This window comes from Carassius carassius, chromosome 4, assembly GCF_963082965.1.
Source record: "Carassius carassius chromosome 4, fCarCar2.1, whole genome shotgun sequence".
In the NCBI taxonomy this organism is placed as follows: Eukaryota; Metazoa; Chordata; class Actinopteri; order Cypriniformes; family Cyprinidae; genus Carassius; species Carassius carassius.
The window spans coordinates 5723198-5740036 of NC_081758.1; the positions used below are offsets into that span (position 1 = coordinate 5723198).

The window sequence follows — 16839 nt, forward strand, 5'->3', positions numbered from 1 at the left end:
TTAGTCTGGGACTAGTTTAAACCTCGTCTGTGAATCTGTTCTAACGTTTTGAGAACGTTATTGACGAAAAACCCTTGAACAAAATTCTGTTACTGGAAGATGTCAGCGATTCTCGGGTGACTTACTGTCAGATAAAATGTGAATATGACTCTAAATGTTGTTATTGCCACATTCATTATGGCTTCTGATTACCAAGAAAGAAGAACATTAAAATCACTTCATTAGAGATCAAGTTGTTCTTTGCCAAAAGTCACTAGTTAATGTTCAAAATCTAAAGAGGTTTCAAACAGGTAGTCACTAGTAAGTGTGAGCGCTGCTGCGTTTGACGGTTTGACCCATAGACATCATATAGGTAGACGCCCTATTGGCCGCTGGGCGATGAGATTTGCGGCCGCCATCTTGAACCGGTCGTACTCCTAGCTTCGTTGCGTAGCAGCAGTTAAGATACCAGAGCACTGTGCAGCATTTTCCTGTTCTAATCGGCGGACCATCGCAAGTACGGCTCGGGATTACTTTTCACAAGTAAGATTTAACATTACTATTGGTTGTAGTTTGTCCTTAAATCCAGATAATTGAGAAGGAGCAAGGATCTTACTGTACTGAAATCGTAGCTAGCTAACGTTAGTTAGACTATGTAACGTTACCTCCCTCAACTCAAGTGTTTCCCACATAACTTACTATTACTATTCAGATCAGAAAGAAGTTCGAAAAAGCACTTGTTAGATGCACGAAACTCACTTTTAGGTAACGTTTAGTGCCTATTACCAACACAATCCAACCTGAAGTTAATACATACATTGTTCGACAGAACATAATAACTGTTATTTGTGTTTGCGCACGTGATATCAGGAAGTAATGTATATTAAGGTTGCTTTGTTCATATTATCTCTGTTCTGTAAAGTGTATTTGAGTACTGTGTAAAGCGCTATATAAATATGTATTATTTGTATTCTTATTATAAGGTGCTGAGAGCTGCAGAGAGGTTGATCCGCCAGGCTTCAGCAATACAAGCTCTAAGGTGTCAATAGTCACAGAAGAGAGAGAGAGAGTGTGTGTGTTCTAGTGGTTCCAAAAGATTTGTGTCCCCTGACACCACTCTGCGCCACTCCCCGAGCTGAGGTGACCCTGTAGTGTCAGTGTCTGTGAAATTAGCAGGGATGTATCTGCTAACAGGTGTGCTGACCTCATCTGTGTAGGCCAGGAAGTTGTGTAAAACAGAACAAGCTTTCACAATATCAACTGCTTTGTCTGGCAGACATTCTAGAGGTCGTCCAAGGATTCGCCACCTTGCAACCAAAATGCCAAATGCATTCTCAATCACGCGTCTGGCTCTGGAGTGACGGTAATTGTAGGTCTGCTTATCCATTGGTAGGTTCATCCCTATGTAGAAAAATAAAACAGTATTAATTGATAGGCAATCATTGAGTGTCAATGTAGCTGTGATCAGGAATGAATATATATATATATATATAAAATTCAGGTTGATTGGGACACTTTTTCCAAGTTATCTCAATGGCAAAAAGTGTCCCACTCAACCTGAATTCACCACCATATATACACATACATGAAGTACTATTACATTAAATAAATCTTGTCTGTGACATACCTGGAAAGGGACGCATGAGGTTGTTGTGTAGGGGAAATGCAGCATCACCAATGATCACATGTGGGATTTTGACTCCTGTTCCAGGCAGATTGGCTGGTGGGGGCAGGTTCAGTTTGTGTTCAAGAAGCCTAGAACCAAATCGGCTCTCCTTGAAGACACCACCGTCACTTTCCCGTCCGTATCCCCCCACATCCACCATGGTGAAGCGATATCTGGCGTCACAGGTAGCCATCAGAACAATGGAGTGTGCACCCTTGTAGTTGTAGTAGTCGCTACCTGCGTGCGGTGGTGCTTTTATGTTGACATGCTTTCCGTCTACGCTGCCAACACAGTTCGGAAAGTTCCACAGTCGCCAAAAATCGGCAGCAATAGTTTCCCATTGGGCGACTGAAGGGCAGGGAAGAAACTCTGGCTGCAGTGCTTTCCACAAAGCTTTACATACCTCGGCGACTATGGAAGACACTGTGCTGGACGACAGTTTGTAGCTAGCTGCTACAGCCTGTTGGCTTCCACCTGAAGCTTAAACTCGAAGGGTGATTGCCAGTCTCTGCGTAATGTCTACAGGCATACTGTGCGTACACTGATGTACGATAAATGGCTGCACACAACGAACTAAATCGTCGAATCTACCTGCAGACATTCGGAAATATCTGAAGTGCATTTCCTCGTCCATGTCTCTCAGTGGCCGGACAAGCACAGAAAATTCACCCTCCTTCTGCCTCATCAGGTTCACGGGTCGCACGTACCATCTCCTCCGACGCCTTCTCTCGTTTCTGCCTTTTAATTTGAGTAATTTCACTAAAATTAACTGTTTTTCAACCTCAATAAGCTCCAACTCCAACATGATCCGCTCTCTTTCAGTCGCCATTGCTTGTTGTAGTAGCCTAAACTCAAAACACCTGCGAGGAATCTAAACACAGTGGAACATTAAAACCCGCCCCCGCCAACTAGCGTTTCGGCGGTGCAACTGCAGAGCAACGCAGACATAACGCAGAAGTATAAATGCTCACGACGGCGTCACCTACGTGCGTAGCCTACGACGTACACTACGGCGTACCCTCGACGCAGAAGTATAAATTGGCCTTCAGTGTGTGTGAGATGGAGAGAGAGGGAGGGAGGGAGGGAGAAGTGTGTGTGCGCGTGTGCGTGCGTGCGTGCGTGTGTGTGTGTGTGTGTGTGTGAGATGGAGAGATGGAGGGAGGGAGAAGAGTGTGTGTGTGTGTGTGAGAGAGAGAGAGAACCAGAGAGAGAGTGTATGTCACAAATTATAATTAATTGTTTCTTCAACTTATTAAAATATCTTATTTTACTGCAACTATCTGTTTCTGCTTCTTTGTCATATTTATAGTGTGTGATTTATAAATATTCTACCTCACATATTTAGATTTTGGGCGTCTGGTCACTTATATCAGAATATAATATGTAACTGTAAAGCCTATTATGAATATTAAAATACGCTGAACCATGTGTCCTGTATCATAGCTGCATGAATGAATGAGCAGCAAAAAACCCGCGTCAAAATCAGTTAGGTATTCAGTGAGATATGATTAATTTAATGCGCTGACAGCTCATTGCACATGGCAAACAAGTTACACTGAGTGGAGCTGTCGACCGGTCCAAGATGGCGGCTCCACGTCTCGTTCGTGCCAATAGGCAGTAGCGTTCGATGGGGCGTCTACCTATATGATGTCTATGGTTTGACCGACAGAGGTCCATGTGACACACACGCTTCCGCTTCAAAACGCGTCACTTCCTGCTAAAGTTCAACGCGGGTTCTTCGCTGAGAGTTTGAGATGAACAGGATACATTCATCAGTTCGCCATTAATAACTTTATTAGCTACACAATCACTTGTTATTGTAGTCGACGGCGCTCGGGTGAAGCTTTGCAAAGATGGGAGACGATCCGGACTCTACTCCAGAGAGAGAGATGAAGGCGAGACCCTTAACTTACTACTGTTATTATTATTATTATTATTATTATTATTATTATTATTATTATTATTATTATTATTATTAGAGCAGTAGCGTTCTGTGGCAGATGAAGGTGACGTGTTTATGGTGTGTGAGTTAATGTGTGTTTGAGTCTACTTTCTAATTCTTCTGGTTTGATGTTGTTTCGGTTTTGTAAAACAGCTCTAGTCATAATTAAATGATTACATGTGCACACGAATTAAGTATATAAACTCACGCTGGAGATTATGAAGTGTCGTATGTGCTCTTCATTCCTTCATACGTCACGAGACAGCTTGATGAAGCCAGACGCAGTTTCCCATTATCCTCTGTATTATTTATTATTTTATAATGAATTCCGATTAGCACAGGATTCATTTTAATGTCAGTCATGCCGTGAAATGAAAGTGAAAGCTGTGAGTTTTGTCTGACACACACCTGAATCAGGCGGCTTGTTCTTATGTTGTGTGTTTTCAGCGTCATGTGTTGTGCTCGTGACGTCAACCCCGTCCACGGATGCGTTTTTTTGTGGATCTTAAAAAGTCTCAACTCGTCTTTCCGCAAATTAAAACCTAAAAAGGTCTTAAATCGGAGAAGAAAATCTTCATAAAATCATGGCATTAAAAGTTGCACACTGCAAAAAAAAGAAGAAAAAAAATGTTTTCCAATACAAATATTGAAACATCTTTAAATCAAGATATATTTACTTGAGATGCAAAACTATGATATGAGGTCTTGTTTTCTGAAAAACTGAACAAAATTGCAAAAGGTTGCTGTTTAAAAACAAGAACAATCTGATCTGTTGATTGGGTGTGGAAACTTGTTTTCCTTTGAATTAAGTTTGATTTGAAGTCGAGTTTGGCAGATATTTGTTCTCCTTTTTAGCATAAACTCACTCTCTTTTGATCAATTTCAAATATATCTTGATTTAAGATACTTTACACATTTGCACTAGAAAACAAGACAAAAAAACTACTGAGGGAGAACATCAGTGTTTTTGCAGTTGGATCACAATAAACGATGGGTTACGTAATCCCGGGTTCTTTGATAACAGAGTGAGGTGTTTCACTATGGGAATCGCTTTGGGCATGACCAACTACGGAAGCTCCTATGCCACCACGTCTGTCTTTGACAGACAGGTCGACCTGAGATCAGGCTCCGCCCCCACCTATATTACTCAGGTCGACCCCTATGAAGTCATTAAGAGAGATTTCTTCCCGTTCCTATGCAAGGAGGGAAGTGTTGGTGAAACACCTCACTCTGTCATCAAAGAACCCGGGATTACGTTAAGTAACCCATCGTTCTTTTTCTAACTTCGCTCGGTGTTTCACTATGGGAGATATAGACCACTCCTGGATTGCAACGTACGCTATACCAATCATATGGGACTTCAATTCAATTCAATTCAAGTTTATTTGTATAGCGCTTTTTACAATACAAATCGTTACAAAGCAACTTTACAGAATAATTATGTTTCTACAATATTTAGTAGTAGCTAGTAGTTTGTGCATTTTTCCTGAAACCTGCTGTCCTTTCTACGTACGCACGAAGTGCCCGTACAGGACACAAGGCATTCAACCTCCTATCCTCCGAAGAAGAGAAGGGAGGAGGGTGAAAAGCTGCAAGATCTGTAGTCTGACATCTATATGACGAATCCACTACTTTAGGTACGAAAGCAGGGTTAGGGCGAAAGGAAACCCTTGTAAACCCTATAGAAAACTGCAGACAAGACGGGCTGACCGACAGCGCCTGTAAGTCACTCACCCTCTTAGCTGACACCAGCGCTAACAGTAGTGCTGTCTTAAGAGAGAGAAGCTTTAACCCTATAGCTTCCAACGGCTCAAAAGGGTGTTGAGAAAGAGCCTCTAAGACTGTAGACAAATACCACAATGGGACCATTCGCCTGGCCACTGGCCTCTTACGTCGTGCCCCCTTCATAAATCGACTTATTAAAGGGTGCTGACCTGCTGTCTTGTCACCAAAACCCACATGACAAGCAGATATAGCTGCTAAGTATACCTTTATCGCAGAAAAAGCTTTCCCTTTATCTAGCAGATCCTGCAGGAAACATAATATGTTCCTCACTGAACATTGAAAAGGGACAATATGACTCCGTCCACACCATTCTTCAAAGACTCGCCATTTATTACTATACAGTGAACGAGTGAAAGAGGCTCTTGCACTCTGTATAGTGTGTATGACTGATGGGGGCAGGCCTGCTGCATTTAAATTCCACCTCTCATGGGCCAGGCCCAGAGAGCTATCCTGTCTGGGTGAGGATGGTAGATCACCCCCCCCCCCCCCCCCCCGCTTGAGACAGGAGGTCCCTCCGGGGAGGGAGGGGCCACGGCTGACCCGACAGTAGTTTAACTATCTCGGCCACCCAAGGTCTGGATGGCCAACGTGGGGCTATCAGTATCAGCGACAATCCCATTTCCCTCACCCTGGCTAGAGTGGGTAAAATCAGGCTCAGAGGGGGAAATGCATACAGCAGGACATTTGGCCATGGGTGGGCTAAAGCATCCACACCCAATGGTGCATTTCCGTCTGCCAGAGAGAAGTACAGAGGACATTGAGCGTTTTCCTGCGAGGCGAAGAGATCTACGACCGCCTGGCCGTATCTCTGCCATATCTGCTTCACCACCTGGGGATGAAGCTTCCAATCTCCGTACAGGGGATTTCCTCTGGACAATAAATCTGCCCCCCTGTTCAATATCCCTGTAACATGGGTTGCCCTGATGGATAAAAGCCTTATGTCGCACCACACAATCAGCTCTTTTGCCAGCTGGTGCAGCTGAAGAGAGCGCGTGCCTCCCTGTCGGTTGATATAAGCAACCACTGTTGAATTGTCTGTTTTCACTAAAACATGCTGACCCCTGATGAAGCTCAGAAAATGTTTCAGCGCTAGAAACACTGCCAACAATTCCAAGTAATTTATGTGTTTGTGAATTAGCTGAGGAGGCCAAACGCCGTTCACAGCTCTGCCCATCAGAGTCGCTCCCCAGCCCTTCAATGATGCGTCCATCGTCATAGTGACTCTCGACGACACTGCCCCCCCAGGGAATCCCCGATCTGAGGGTCGCAGGGCTTTTCCAATGTCTGAGCGCTCTGACGCACACATAAGTCACTCTCACCTGTCGGTTGAGATGACGCCGAGAACACAGACGCAGATGCGCGACCCAGTGCTGAAAGTCTCTCATTATTAGTAGTCCCAGCCGTACTACAGATATCACTGAAGCCATTAAACCCAGCATTCGTAGGCACAGTCTGAACGGGACAATTTTCCCCGTCTGAAAACGGGAGAGACACTGAGTGAATGACGCGATCCTCCTCTCTGTCAGAGTGACTCGATAAGAGAGGGAGTTTATACTGAGTCCTAGATATTCTGTGTGCTGGGCTGGCTCTAAGCGGCTCTTTTCCCTGTTTATTCTGAATCCCAAGCTGTCGAGATGCAATAACACCATGTCTGCTTCCTTGATTGCTTGCTCTTTCGACAAGGCGCATATCAGATAATCGTCTATGTACGACAGTATTCTTATCCCCTTGTTTCTCAACGGGAAAAGTGCTGCTTTCACACATTTGCTGAATACTCTTGGCGCCAGAGACAGACCAAAGGGCATTGTCTGAAATTCGTAAGCAGTGCCTCGAAATGCAAACCTGAGATACTTCCTGTGAGACGGGTAAACATCTATGTGAAAATACGCGTCTGACAGATCGATCGTCACAAACCAGTCGTTCTGGCGGATGGATCGACAAAGTGTTTTGTGTTTGTCAACATTTTGAATGAATATTTCCGTAGGTGCTTGTTTAACACACGGAGATCTAGAATTGGACGCAGAGATGTGCTCCCCTTCTTTGGGATCACAAAGTAACGGGAATAAAAGCCCTGACAGCTCACTTCCTTTGGCACTACTCTGATGGCTCGTTTGTCTAAAAGAGTGTCTATCTCGGCCGTCAGGACGCGAGCTGATTCTCCCCCGGCCACTGAGGCTATTATACCATTGAATCTGGGTGGTTTCATGGCAAATTGAAGCCTGTATCCCCGTGAAATCGTGTTTACAACCCACGAAAGAGCTGCGCATGTGCGCCAACTGAGTTTGCGAGCCGAGAGAGGTCCCCTGTATACTTCCCCAATGCAGGCGCGCTTTGATGACGTCATTACCGTCTCCACGCTGTCCCCTTCTGGAGGCGCGCGCGCTCCCTCCGGTGGAGAGGCTAGGGATACACATCTCAATGTTTGGATATTTTTGCAATCTATCTTTTTAATCAATTTTTAATCAATCCAAAATCTCGCCCTCGGCTGTCTGCCTGGCTGCGATAGTGAAACATTTATTTTGTTTAATGAGTTGGGGGAGCATATTGCCCTCAGCCTGTGGCCTGGATGCGATAATGCATTTTTTATTAAACATTCCCCTGAACTGATGGGCATTTGAAAACCCCGTGTGAGTGCTTGGTGACACTGGAGAACATTTCGAACTTGATTGCTTATAGCTGGAGCCCTTACTGAACTGAGAACAACAGGGCTGCACCCCCTCTTTCTCTTTGCGGGCGGAGAGAGAAGTGAAGGGGAACATTCGCGTGTCAGGTCGCACGCTTTTTCTTCCGATCCTCGGGGTGGGGTGGGCGGTTTCTCGCCGCCGCGGCCGCAAATGAATGTTTCCCCCAGGGTCCGGAGCCATCAGATCTCGGACGATAGCCAGATTGCTGTCCGCTGGGAGGTGGTCTCACACTCCTAGCTCCCGTCTGTCTTCCTCTCGCCACAGCGGCTGCTGCAAAACCTTGCCGTGCTGGCTGAGAGGGTGGTCACGGTGTTTGCTTGCGCGGTAAACAGAGGTTAAAAGCCTCGTCCTCCTGTTTCCTGAGGGTGCTGGTTTCTCTCATTTTCTCGAGAGCTGGTCCGAAAAGGCCCTTAGTTGGGTCGAACGCAGCGTCCATCACCTCAGCTTTTTGAGCGTCGCTTAATCCAGACAGGTTCAGCCATAATGCTCTCTCACCCGAAACGGCCAAGCCCATAACACAGCCACAGCCCTGAACCGCGCCACGAAAAGAGCGGAGAATTAGGTCGTTTACCACACATATCTCATCCCAGAGAGCTGGGTTCGGCACTCCCGTATCTAATTGTCGCCCCATCTCCTCCAAAATCTCTGCCTGGTACGCTGACAGTAAAGTCACCGCGTTCAGCGAGCTCACTGACTGCGCCGCATACTTGTACATCCTCTGATAGACGGACGCGGTCAGACGCTCCATTTTGTTTGGCAGTGAAATTTGGGAAGAGGCAGAAATAGATCTGCGATTCGGAAGGAGGTGATAGGCCACTGAAGACTCTATCGCTGGGGGTCCGGCCAGCCCCAGCTCTCCCATTCCTTGGATCTCAAGTTTAGAGCATCCCTTGGTCGGGAGCTTGCTCTTAAAGGGGCTACCCCAATGGCGGGACATCTCCTTCATGCACGCAGGCACGGCGGGTAGGAGTTGTCTTGTTGTGGTTTGAGCAGGCGGTAGACTTTTCCCGTCATAAAGGTCCCTCTCTGCTCCTTCTGAATCCTGGGCCGCGGGCCACGCTAGGCCCAGTTTTGCCGCGGCTCGCTTGCATACCTCGTGCAGGTCTCAGGTCTGCCTGAGAGCCAGTGTCAGTCGCGCTAGGAGGTCTCGACTGCTGGACAGGGAAGAGAGAGTTGTCTTCCTCCTCTTCTTCGTCCATGTCCAAGTCGAGGAGGTCAGAGTTAGCATCGCCCCCTGCGTCCTCGTTTCCCGGCTCCTCCTCCTCGTGTGCGAGAAGGCCATCGAACAGAGGAGGCATATCCAGGGATTTGGCTTCCATCATCTCAGCCCAGCTCGTTGTGGTAGCTCGCTGATGAGCGTTAGCCTTAGTTTTCGCGATGGCTCCAGCCAGACATGGGTCCTGCTGGCTAGCCACCGCCACTCTCAGCCTTCTCTCCAAAATTTTAACCGGCAATGACGCACAGTGAATGCACGTTTGTGGGTCCGCAAGCGATGTTTGAGCGTGCTTAGCGCCCATGTACACGATGCACATGGGATGGGGATCCATGCCCGAGATGGTTGCTCCACGTGATGATGGACACGGGCGGGGTGCGGGTTCCTTCTTCGACTCATTCCCTTTGGCGGGGGTAATGACTGTCGACATGACGACTGGAGAGAGGAGGAGTGATTTGAAGACTCGTCACAACACGTTAGTCAGATTGATGGTTCACAGGGTAGTTAGCCCTTTTCGCGGCTCGCCCTGACGCGTAAAGCCTACGGTGGCTTGACACCACTGAAAATCCTATCGTCGTGATAACACGCGATATTCCGAACAGAATAGCTCGCCTTGACGCGGACACTATTCGGTGTGAAACTCAACACAGTCCCAATCCAATCCACTGATGTCGCGTTCGGTAGCGTAATCCAATGACGGCCCGCCTGTTGAACAGTTAAGCGAAATCAGCAACAAGGTCGGACGTGCTGAGAGAGCTTGTAGTCCCTCACGGGAAGAAAGCGAGAATGACTTCGTAGGGGTCGACCGGAGTAATATAGGTGGGGGCAGAGCCTGATCTCAGGTCGACCTGTCTGTCAAAGACAGACGTGGTGGCATAGGAGCTTCCGTAGTTGGTCACGCCCAAAGCGATTCCCATAGTGAAACACCGAGCGTAGTTAGAAAAAGAACAGTAAATTTATTTCCATATTTGTTTGGAGCAGATTTTTTTTTTTTTATGATTTAGAAAGAAATGGAGATTGATTGGAAGATCTATTTTAAATTTGGAGGCATTGCTAATAAGAGACATTTACATTTAGTGAACATATTTAAAGTATTGCAATCTTTTACCTGGTCTTAAAAAGGTACCTGCGGAAAGCCTGATGTTTCACAGCAGTAATAAGCACTTACATACAGATGTGCTCTTCTGTGCTTCTCAGGACTTCAAGTTCCGTCAGATGAAGAAGATCCGTGTGTTCGAATCATCTGTGGATCTTCCTAAGGAGCGCTCCAGTCTCCTCACCATCTCCAACAAATATGGCCTGACGTTCGCTGGCAGAGGTGGGACGCTGAAAGTGTTCTGGACGAGAGACGTGACCGCAGCCGGCCGTCTGGAGGGAAACCCCAATGACACCGGTAAGACCACGTGACCCCTGTACTGCTGTGCTGTGACTGCGCTCGGGCTCACCGGTGTGTGTGTGTGTATCGTGTGTGTGTCTCTTCAGTGGAGTGCTCCTGCGCGGTCACAGTGACTGTCGGCCTGGCGATGCATCACATGGCTCTGAGCAGCGACGAGCTGACGCTGTCTGTGTGCGGGACGGGGGACGCTGCAGAGCTCACGCTCGTCTTCTACGACGTCCGCTCCTTCCTCAACAAGGTCATTCAGCGCTCTTAAAAATATTTAAACTGGGCTTTCATTCGTTTCCTCCTGATACTGTTAATGTTGCTATGAATATAGCCATTGTTGATGATATAACATTAAAACAAAAATAAATAATTATTATATAATAGTAAAAAGCTTTACAGAAATAAACACAAAAATAACAGTGATGCAAATTTTAGACCATTATGTTCTTATTTTTAATATTATGTTTTTTGTGTGTTCGTATAGCAAGTGACACAAATATTTTTTACCATTCTGATGTTGAAAAATTTTTTTTCATTATTATTATTTTTTACTTCATCAGAATGGTACGAAACTTGGTGATATTGGTGGCACTTGCTATATGAACGCACATAGTAGCAAATAAAGCAAAAAGTCTAGTGTGGTCTTCACTGTCAGAACTAAGTGAATGCCATAGAAAATGAATAGGAAATATGAAAATACAGAGCAATTTTCTGGGATACAATCTACAAATCAGCTGGGATGATGAAGTCTTTGATAATGTCTAAATATATAAAGGTCAAAGACATAATGTCCCATTTTGGTAGCCGCATCAAATTACATTTACAAAGATGATTTGATATACATAGTAAGCATGTTAAAGCTAGTAAAGTGTCTACTTTAATGTTTCAAATAACTTTTGTTAAAATGTCAAAATATGGGTTAAATAATGTTCCATCATTTGGCGTAACAGATATATTTATGCAGAAATGAAACTGCACTTATTCTGACCTGTACTTATTAGAATATATGAAAGTAAAGGAGATCATACTAAATTTGATTATATTTTAATTGATTAAAATTTCTTGCTGACAAACGGGTATAACCTAGTGATTTGAAAGATAGTGACAAATCTTGATAAAGATTTAAAATTACAATTAATTAGTTTTTGTGGGCTGCACTGTGATCCTTAAATCATCTTTTAATGTTTCTAATGATTCTTGTTTTGAATATGCCTAACATTTATTTATTTATTTTGGTATATGAACTATTGTTACACTGAATACCCTTTTAGTGGGTGTCTTCATTAAATCATGTTATTTCAGTGGATTGTACAACTTACCCAGTTGTTCAGCTGATGAAACATCTTCCTGAAAAGACTTTCAGTAGATAAAACCTCCACAAAGCAGTTTTTAAAGTTATGAGTTGTGAAAATGACATGAATTTGGACCTTTATACAGCACAAGCCATTGTAAAAAACTCTAAATCTGTGATAATATCAAACCTGCAGGCATATAGTAGTTAAACCATGGTGTTACATATGATTTTCTTTTTCTCCCGCCAGATGGCATTAATCTTCCTTTCATCCACTGGATTTCAAATACTTCTGCTTAAACACTGCATTCATCGGAAATTACATTTTTCGTCTAATATTTGTATAAATTTGTATAATTTAGAGGTGGTTATTGTCTAGTACAATGAAATCCCCTACAAAATACTTTTATGAAAAATCTATATATTACACTTGTTGTCTTTGGTCTGTTTTGAGGATCAAGAGTGTGGTGAAGACCAGAGTGTTAGTGTGTGTGTCTGTTTGCTCCCACAGGACAGACAGGAGAAGCGTCCCTTCACCTCTTTCAGACCCATGGCCGCTGCAGACACGCTGGTCCAGGATCTGAAGTGGAGTCCGGTGGACGCGTCCCGTCTGGCCGTGTGTCTGTCTGACGGCAGTATGATGGTGCTGGACGTTCAGGACTCCGTCAGTGTGGTCGCTCAGCTTCCTGCCTCTGTGGGAATCACATGCGGTCAGTGGTTACTGTGTGCTCTCTTTATTCTCACAGTGCTAACCTTGAATGAATCTGTTAAAGTTCTCGGTCTCTAGATACCTCAAGCGCTAGTTATCCAGCGTCTTTGAGCTTATTTTAAAGCATGTTGATTCTATCCTCTCTCTCTCTGTCTTTGTAGTTTGCTGGAGTCCCAAAGGGAAGCAGGTGTCTGCTGGGAAAGAGGATGCCACAGTGGTTCAGTTCACTCCTGTAAGTCTGTTCATGACCGTTTAAGATGAACAGACCTTCACTTTACCAAGAAGAACTAAAATACAAACTATATTACACACAATATTGTTCTCTTTGTTATAAGCATGAACTGAGGTTTTGTCATCTGGTGCTTTAAATGCTTGGACTCTTATTGGCTGTCAATGTTTTTATGATTAATTAGCTGGGGGAAAACATCGCTCTGAAAGTGATTATAGTGATGGTGTGTCTCTGTGTTAGAGCGATTATTGAAACTTTTTATAGTTCTAGTAATCACTCTTGTGAATGGGCGTTTAGTCCAGTGTCTAATGTCATGCTGTGTGTTTGTATCTAAGACCTTACAGGCCAAGAAGGTGATTCCTTGTCCCAGCTTCTACAGTCAGGATCACCCCGTCAAAGGTGTGACTGCTCAGATTCACTGTGCTCTTACAGTGACCGTGTTCCTGTATAGATGTGATGTCAGTGCTAATCAGCCTGAGTGTCACCACAACTTTAACCCAAGAGTTTGGATGTGAATTTGTATTGATCATAATGAGACTGCAGTTTCAATATGAACAATCAAAAAGCTAATTGCAGTTTAAAATGCATTTTAAGCTCCAAGTTTGTTGTGCTTGTTTGTGGGGCTGCATAATCTGGCCAGATATTTTGTATGATTGTATAGCAATATTACTATAAAAGAATACAAGTAATTCTATTAATAAGGTCTTAAGTCTTAATTCACCCTTCCTGTAATTAAGGCCTAAAAAGATCTTAAATCGGAGCAAAAAGCCTTTTAATTCATAAAGCTATGGCATTAAATGTTGCACACACTGCAGAAAACAAAAACAAAAAAAACATCAAAACATCTTTAAATGAAAATATATCTACTTGAGATGCAAAATGAAGATATGAAGTCTTGTCTTTTTTAGAAATTGATCAAAATGCAATGAGTCTATGCCTAAAACAAGAACAAATATCTGCAAATGTGCAATGAAAACCTGTGTTTCCTTTTAATTAAGTTGGTTTTTCTGAGATGTGTCGTCTTGTTTTAATCTCAAACTCATTCTGTTTTAATCATAATGTCATTTTGCTTCTCCAGTAAATGTATTTTACTGGAGAATGTTTAGACATGCACTGGAAAACAAGAATAAATACTGAGAAAGGAGCACTTTTCTGCAGTGTGATGAGATACAGTAAAATATATTTCCATATATACCATATTTATGTCTTCTTTCTTTTTTTTTTTTTTTTTTTTAAATGAATAAAAAAGTAACGGAGATCTTTAAGTTGTGTTTCCAGCATGGTGAGATGTTATCAAATTTGACCTTCATAAAACCCTGAATAATAATCATAATTATTATTAATTTATGATCATTAAGTAATGAGAGAAAATATATAAACTTGCCCATTAACTCCATGTTAATCCACAGTCATTTTTATACCAGATGCACATCACTTCCACTCTCATAAGTAAGGACGTGAGTGTTAGTGTCTGTGCTAATGCGTGTTGTGTGTGTGTGTGTGTACACCACAGTGCTGGACGTGTTGTGGTTGAGCACGTTTAACTTTGCGGTGGCGTACGCATCGGCTAATGGGTCTCTGGAGACGCCGCCGGAGCTGGTGGTCATATCGCTGCCTGTGAGTAACTCTTACAAATCACACACTACAAAACCTTTCAGACAGGACTATGATGACAATGTGTCAACTGTGTGTGTGTGTGTGTGTCAGAAAAAGGATGAGAAGAGAGACGAGTGCTTTCTGAACTTCAATGACCTGGTGTACGGCACCTGCACCGAGAGGCAGCATCACTACTTCCTGTGCCATATCGAGGACTGGTGAGACTCGTCTGCATGTCCTGCGCTCTGCATTAGCTTTGTTAGTCCTCTAGAAATTCAGGACATCAGTTGACATGAATCAAATAAAACTGATTTCTCCTGCGCAGGGACCTGGTTTTGGCTGCATCAGCCGCTGCTACTGAAGTCAGCGTTATCGCTAAACAGGAGGACAAGGTAAGCATGGGTTATTGTCCTTAACTAAAACTAAAATCATAAAAAAAAAAAAATAAAAAAAAACATTTGATGATGCTTAAAGGTAACATTCTTCGTGATCCCATGTTTCAAACTTTAGTTAGTGTGTAATGTTGTTAGAGAATAAATAATATGCGTAAAATTCTAAAGTTCAATGCCAAGTGAGATATTTTATTTAACAGAATTCGCCTACATCGAACGACCCATTTGGACTACATCCCTCTAGTTCCTGCAGTAATGACGTCACTAGAACAGTTTTTTGACTAACCTCCGCCCACAGGAATACACAAAAAAGGGGGCGTGGTCTTGTTGCGCTCCCACGGAGAGGAAGGAAGAGTTGCATTTGTAGAGTGTGTTTGTCTCCATGTCGTCGTAACGCTGTTATTTTCATCTCTGAGTCCAATCACCTTTCTTTGGGCTTCCCAGGGACGCTGTACTTAGAGATCAATGGTTAAAATTTATGTTTAACTCGGTTCCCGAAAATTATAATCCACATGTAAAACTATGTGCAGCACATTTTGCTGAGGACAGCTTCCTCAATCGCAAACAGTTTAATGCAGGATTCGCACAAAGATTATTCTTGAAAGATGGAGCAGTTCCCTCTTTGTCTGGAGGAGGCGTTGTTTATGCACCACAACCAGTAAGTGTATTTTATTATTTAAATTGGTGCGTTTAACAGTTTCTGTAACTTATTACACAAAGGGCAACGCTGTTTAGCTTTGTTAACTAGATGGTAGAGCTGTGCAAAAAATCGAATGCAATTTTCATGCGCATCTCGTCAGTAAAAACACTCCTGTGATTATAAGTACATCTCCAGCACGTGCGTTCTTTTACTGTCTATGGTTCATCGTGGCCACTTGCTTCTCAAAACTAGCCCAATCGCGTTTCCAGGAGGGCAGCGTGTGCTCATCTGCTGTTGAATCACAACACAGGAACCGCTGAAGGAGGGACTTTATAGAACAAGGAAGTCATCAGCCCGTTTTTATGACAGTGAAAACAGTGGTATATAGGGCTGCACGATGTGTCGTTTAAGCATCGATATCGCGATGTACGAATCCACGATAGTCACATCGCAGGATGTGCGATGTAGGCTGTCGTAGTTGATCCGTTATTCATTGACTGTACGGGCCAGCTACTCCCCTGCCCTTGACAGTGTGATTCGCGGATTAATTGCACAGCTTAACCATCATAGAGTGAAAGTTTATAATTGACAGGACTGAAAACCACATGCAAGTTTAACAGGGCAGAGAGAGAGGGAGCGCGAGAGAGACAGAGAGTGCGCGCGAGAGAGACAGAGAGAGAGCGCGCGAGCGAGAGACAGGGAGAGAGAGAGCGTGCGAGAGAGACAGAGAGAGAGCGCGCGAGAGAGACAGAGAGAGAGCGCGCGAGCGAGAGCGACCGAGAGAGAGCACGCGCGCGAGAGCGACCGAGAGAGAGCACGCGCGCGAGAGAGACAGACAGAGAGTACATTAGAAGTACCATCAATGTTTATAGAAATGTATATGGATTTATTTTGCATGTAATTTTTTTTTTCTTATGAATATATATGTATTTTTGTTTTGTTTGTTTCTATTCTGCTATGTACAATGCTTTGGCAATATGTACCTTTGTATGTCATGCCAATAAAGCAATATGAATTGAATTGAGAGAGAGAGAGAGAGACCGAGAGAGAGCGAGCCGTTTTCAAACAACACGAAATGAGAATGTGTGCTCACCCCATTTTTGTTTGTAAGAAAAAATATCGCAATATATATCGCAGAAAAATAAAATATCGCAATGTCATTTTTCCCCAATATCGTGCAGCCCTAGTGGTATACAGATAAGTGGATTGTGTGAAAAATACTGGGGGGGTTTTTTTAACACGCGAAACATGAACACATATTATATTGCACATTGTAAACACAATTAAAGCTTCAAAAAACACAAAAAACGTGACCTTTAACTTAAAGGG

At 43.7% G+C, this 16839-nt stretch overlaps 2 protein-coding genes across 5 annotated transcripts in view; one reads left to right on the forward strand and one right to left on the reverse strand.

The window, feature by feature from the left end:
- Positions 1–5869: 5869 nt before the first annotated feature.
- LOC132131953 (uncharacterized) lies at positions 5870–7021 on the reverse strand. The gene has a single exon (XM_059544152.1). The coding sequence runs from the start codon at positions 7019–7021 to the stop codon at positions 5924–5926; it is 1098 nt and encodes a 365-aa protein (XP_059400135.1). The 3' UTR covers positions 5870–5923.
- A 3447-nt stretch (positions 7022–10468) lies between these two features.
- Positions 10469–16839, forward strand: part of nup214 (nucleoporin 214) — a 48229-nt gene continuing 41858 nt past the window's right edge. For all 4 annotated transcript variants that reach the window (XM_059545438.1, XM_059545448.1, XM_059545428.1 and 1 more), the window contains exons 1-8: positions 10469–10662; positions 10752–10903; positions 12456–12654; positions 12815–12885; positions 13218–13281; positions 14396–14499; positions 14590–14696; positions 14804–14870. In XM_059545438.1, the coding sequence (XP_059401421.1) occupies positions 10485–10662; positions 10752–10903; positions 12456–12654; positions 12815–12885; positions 13218–13281; positions 14396–14499; positions 14590–14696; positions 14804–14870 (942 nt within the window). In that variant the 5' untranslated portion in view covers positions 10469–10484. The remainder of the gene's footprint in view (positions 10663–10751; positions 10904–12455; positions 12655–12814; positions 12886–13217; positions 13282–14395; positions 14500–14589; positions 14697–14803; positions 14871–16839) is intronic.

What these genes read in the sequence shown, in the direction of transcription:
- LOC132131953 (XM_059544152.1), bottom strand. Translation starts at nt 7,021, where the DNA reads ATGGTGTTATTGCATCTCGACAGCTTGGGATTCAGAATAAACAGGGAA.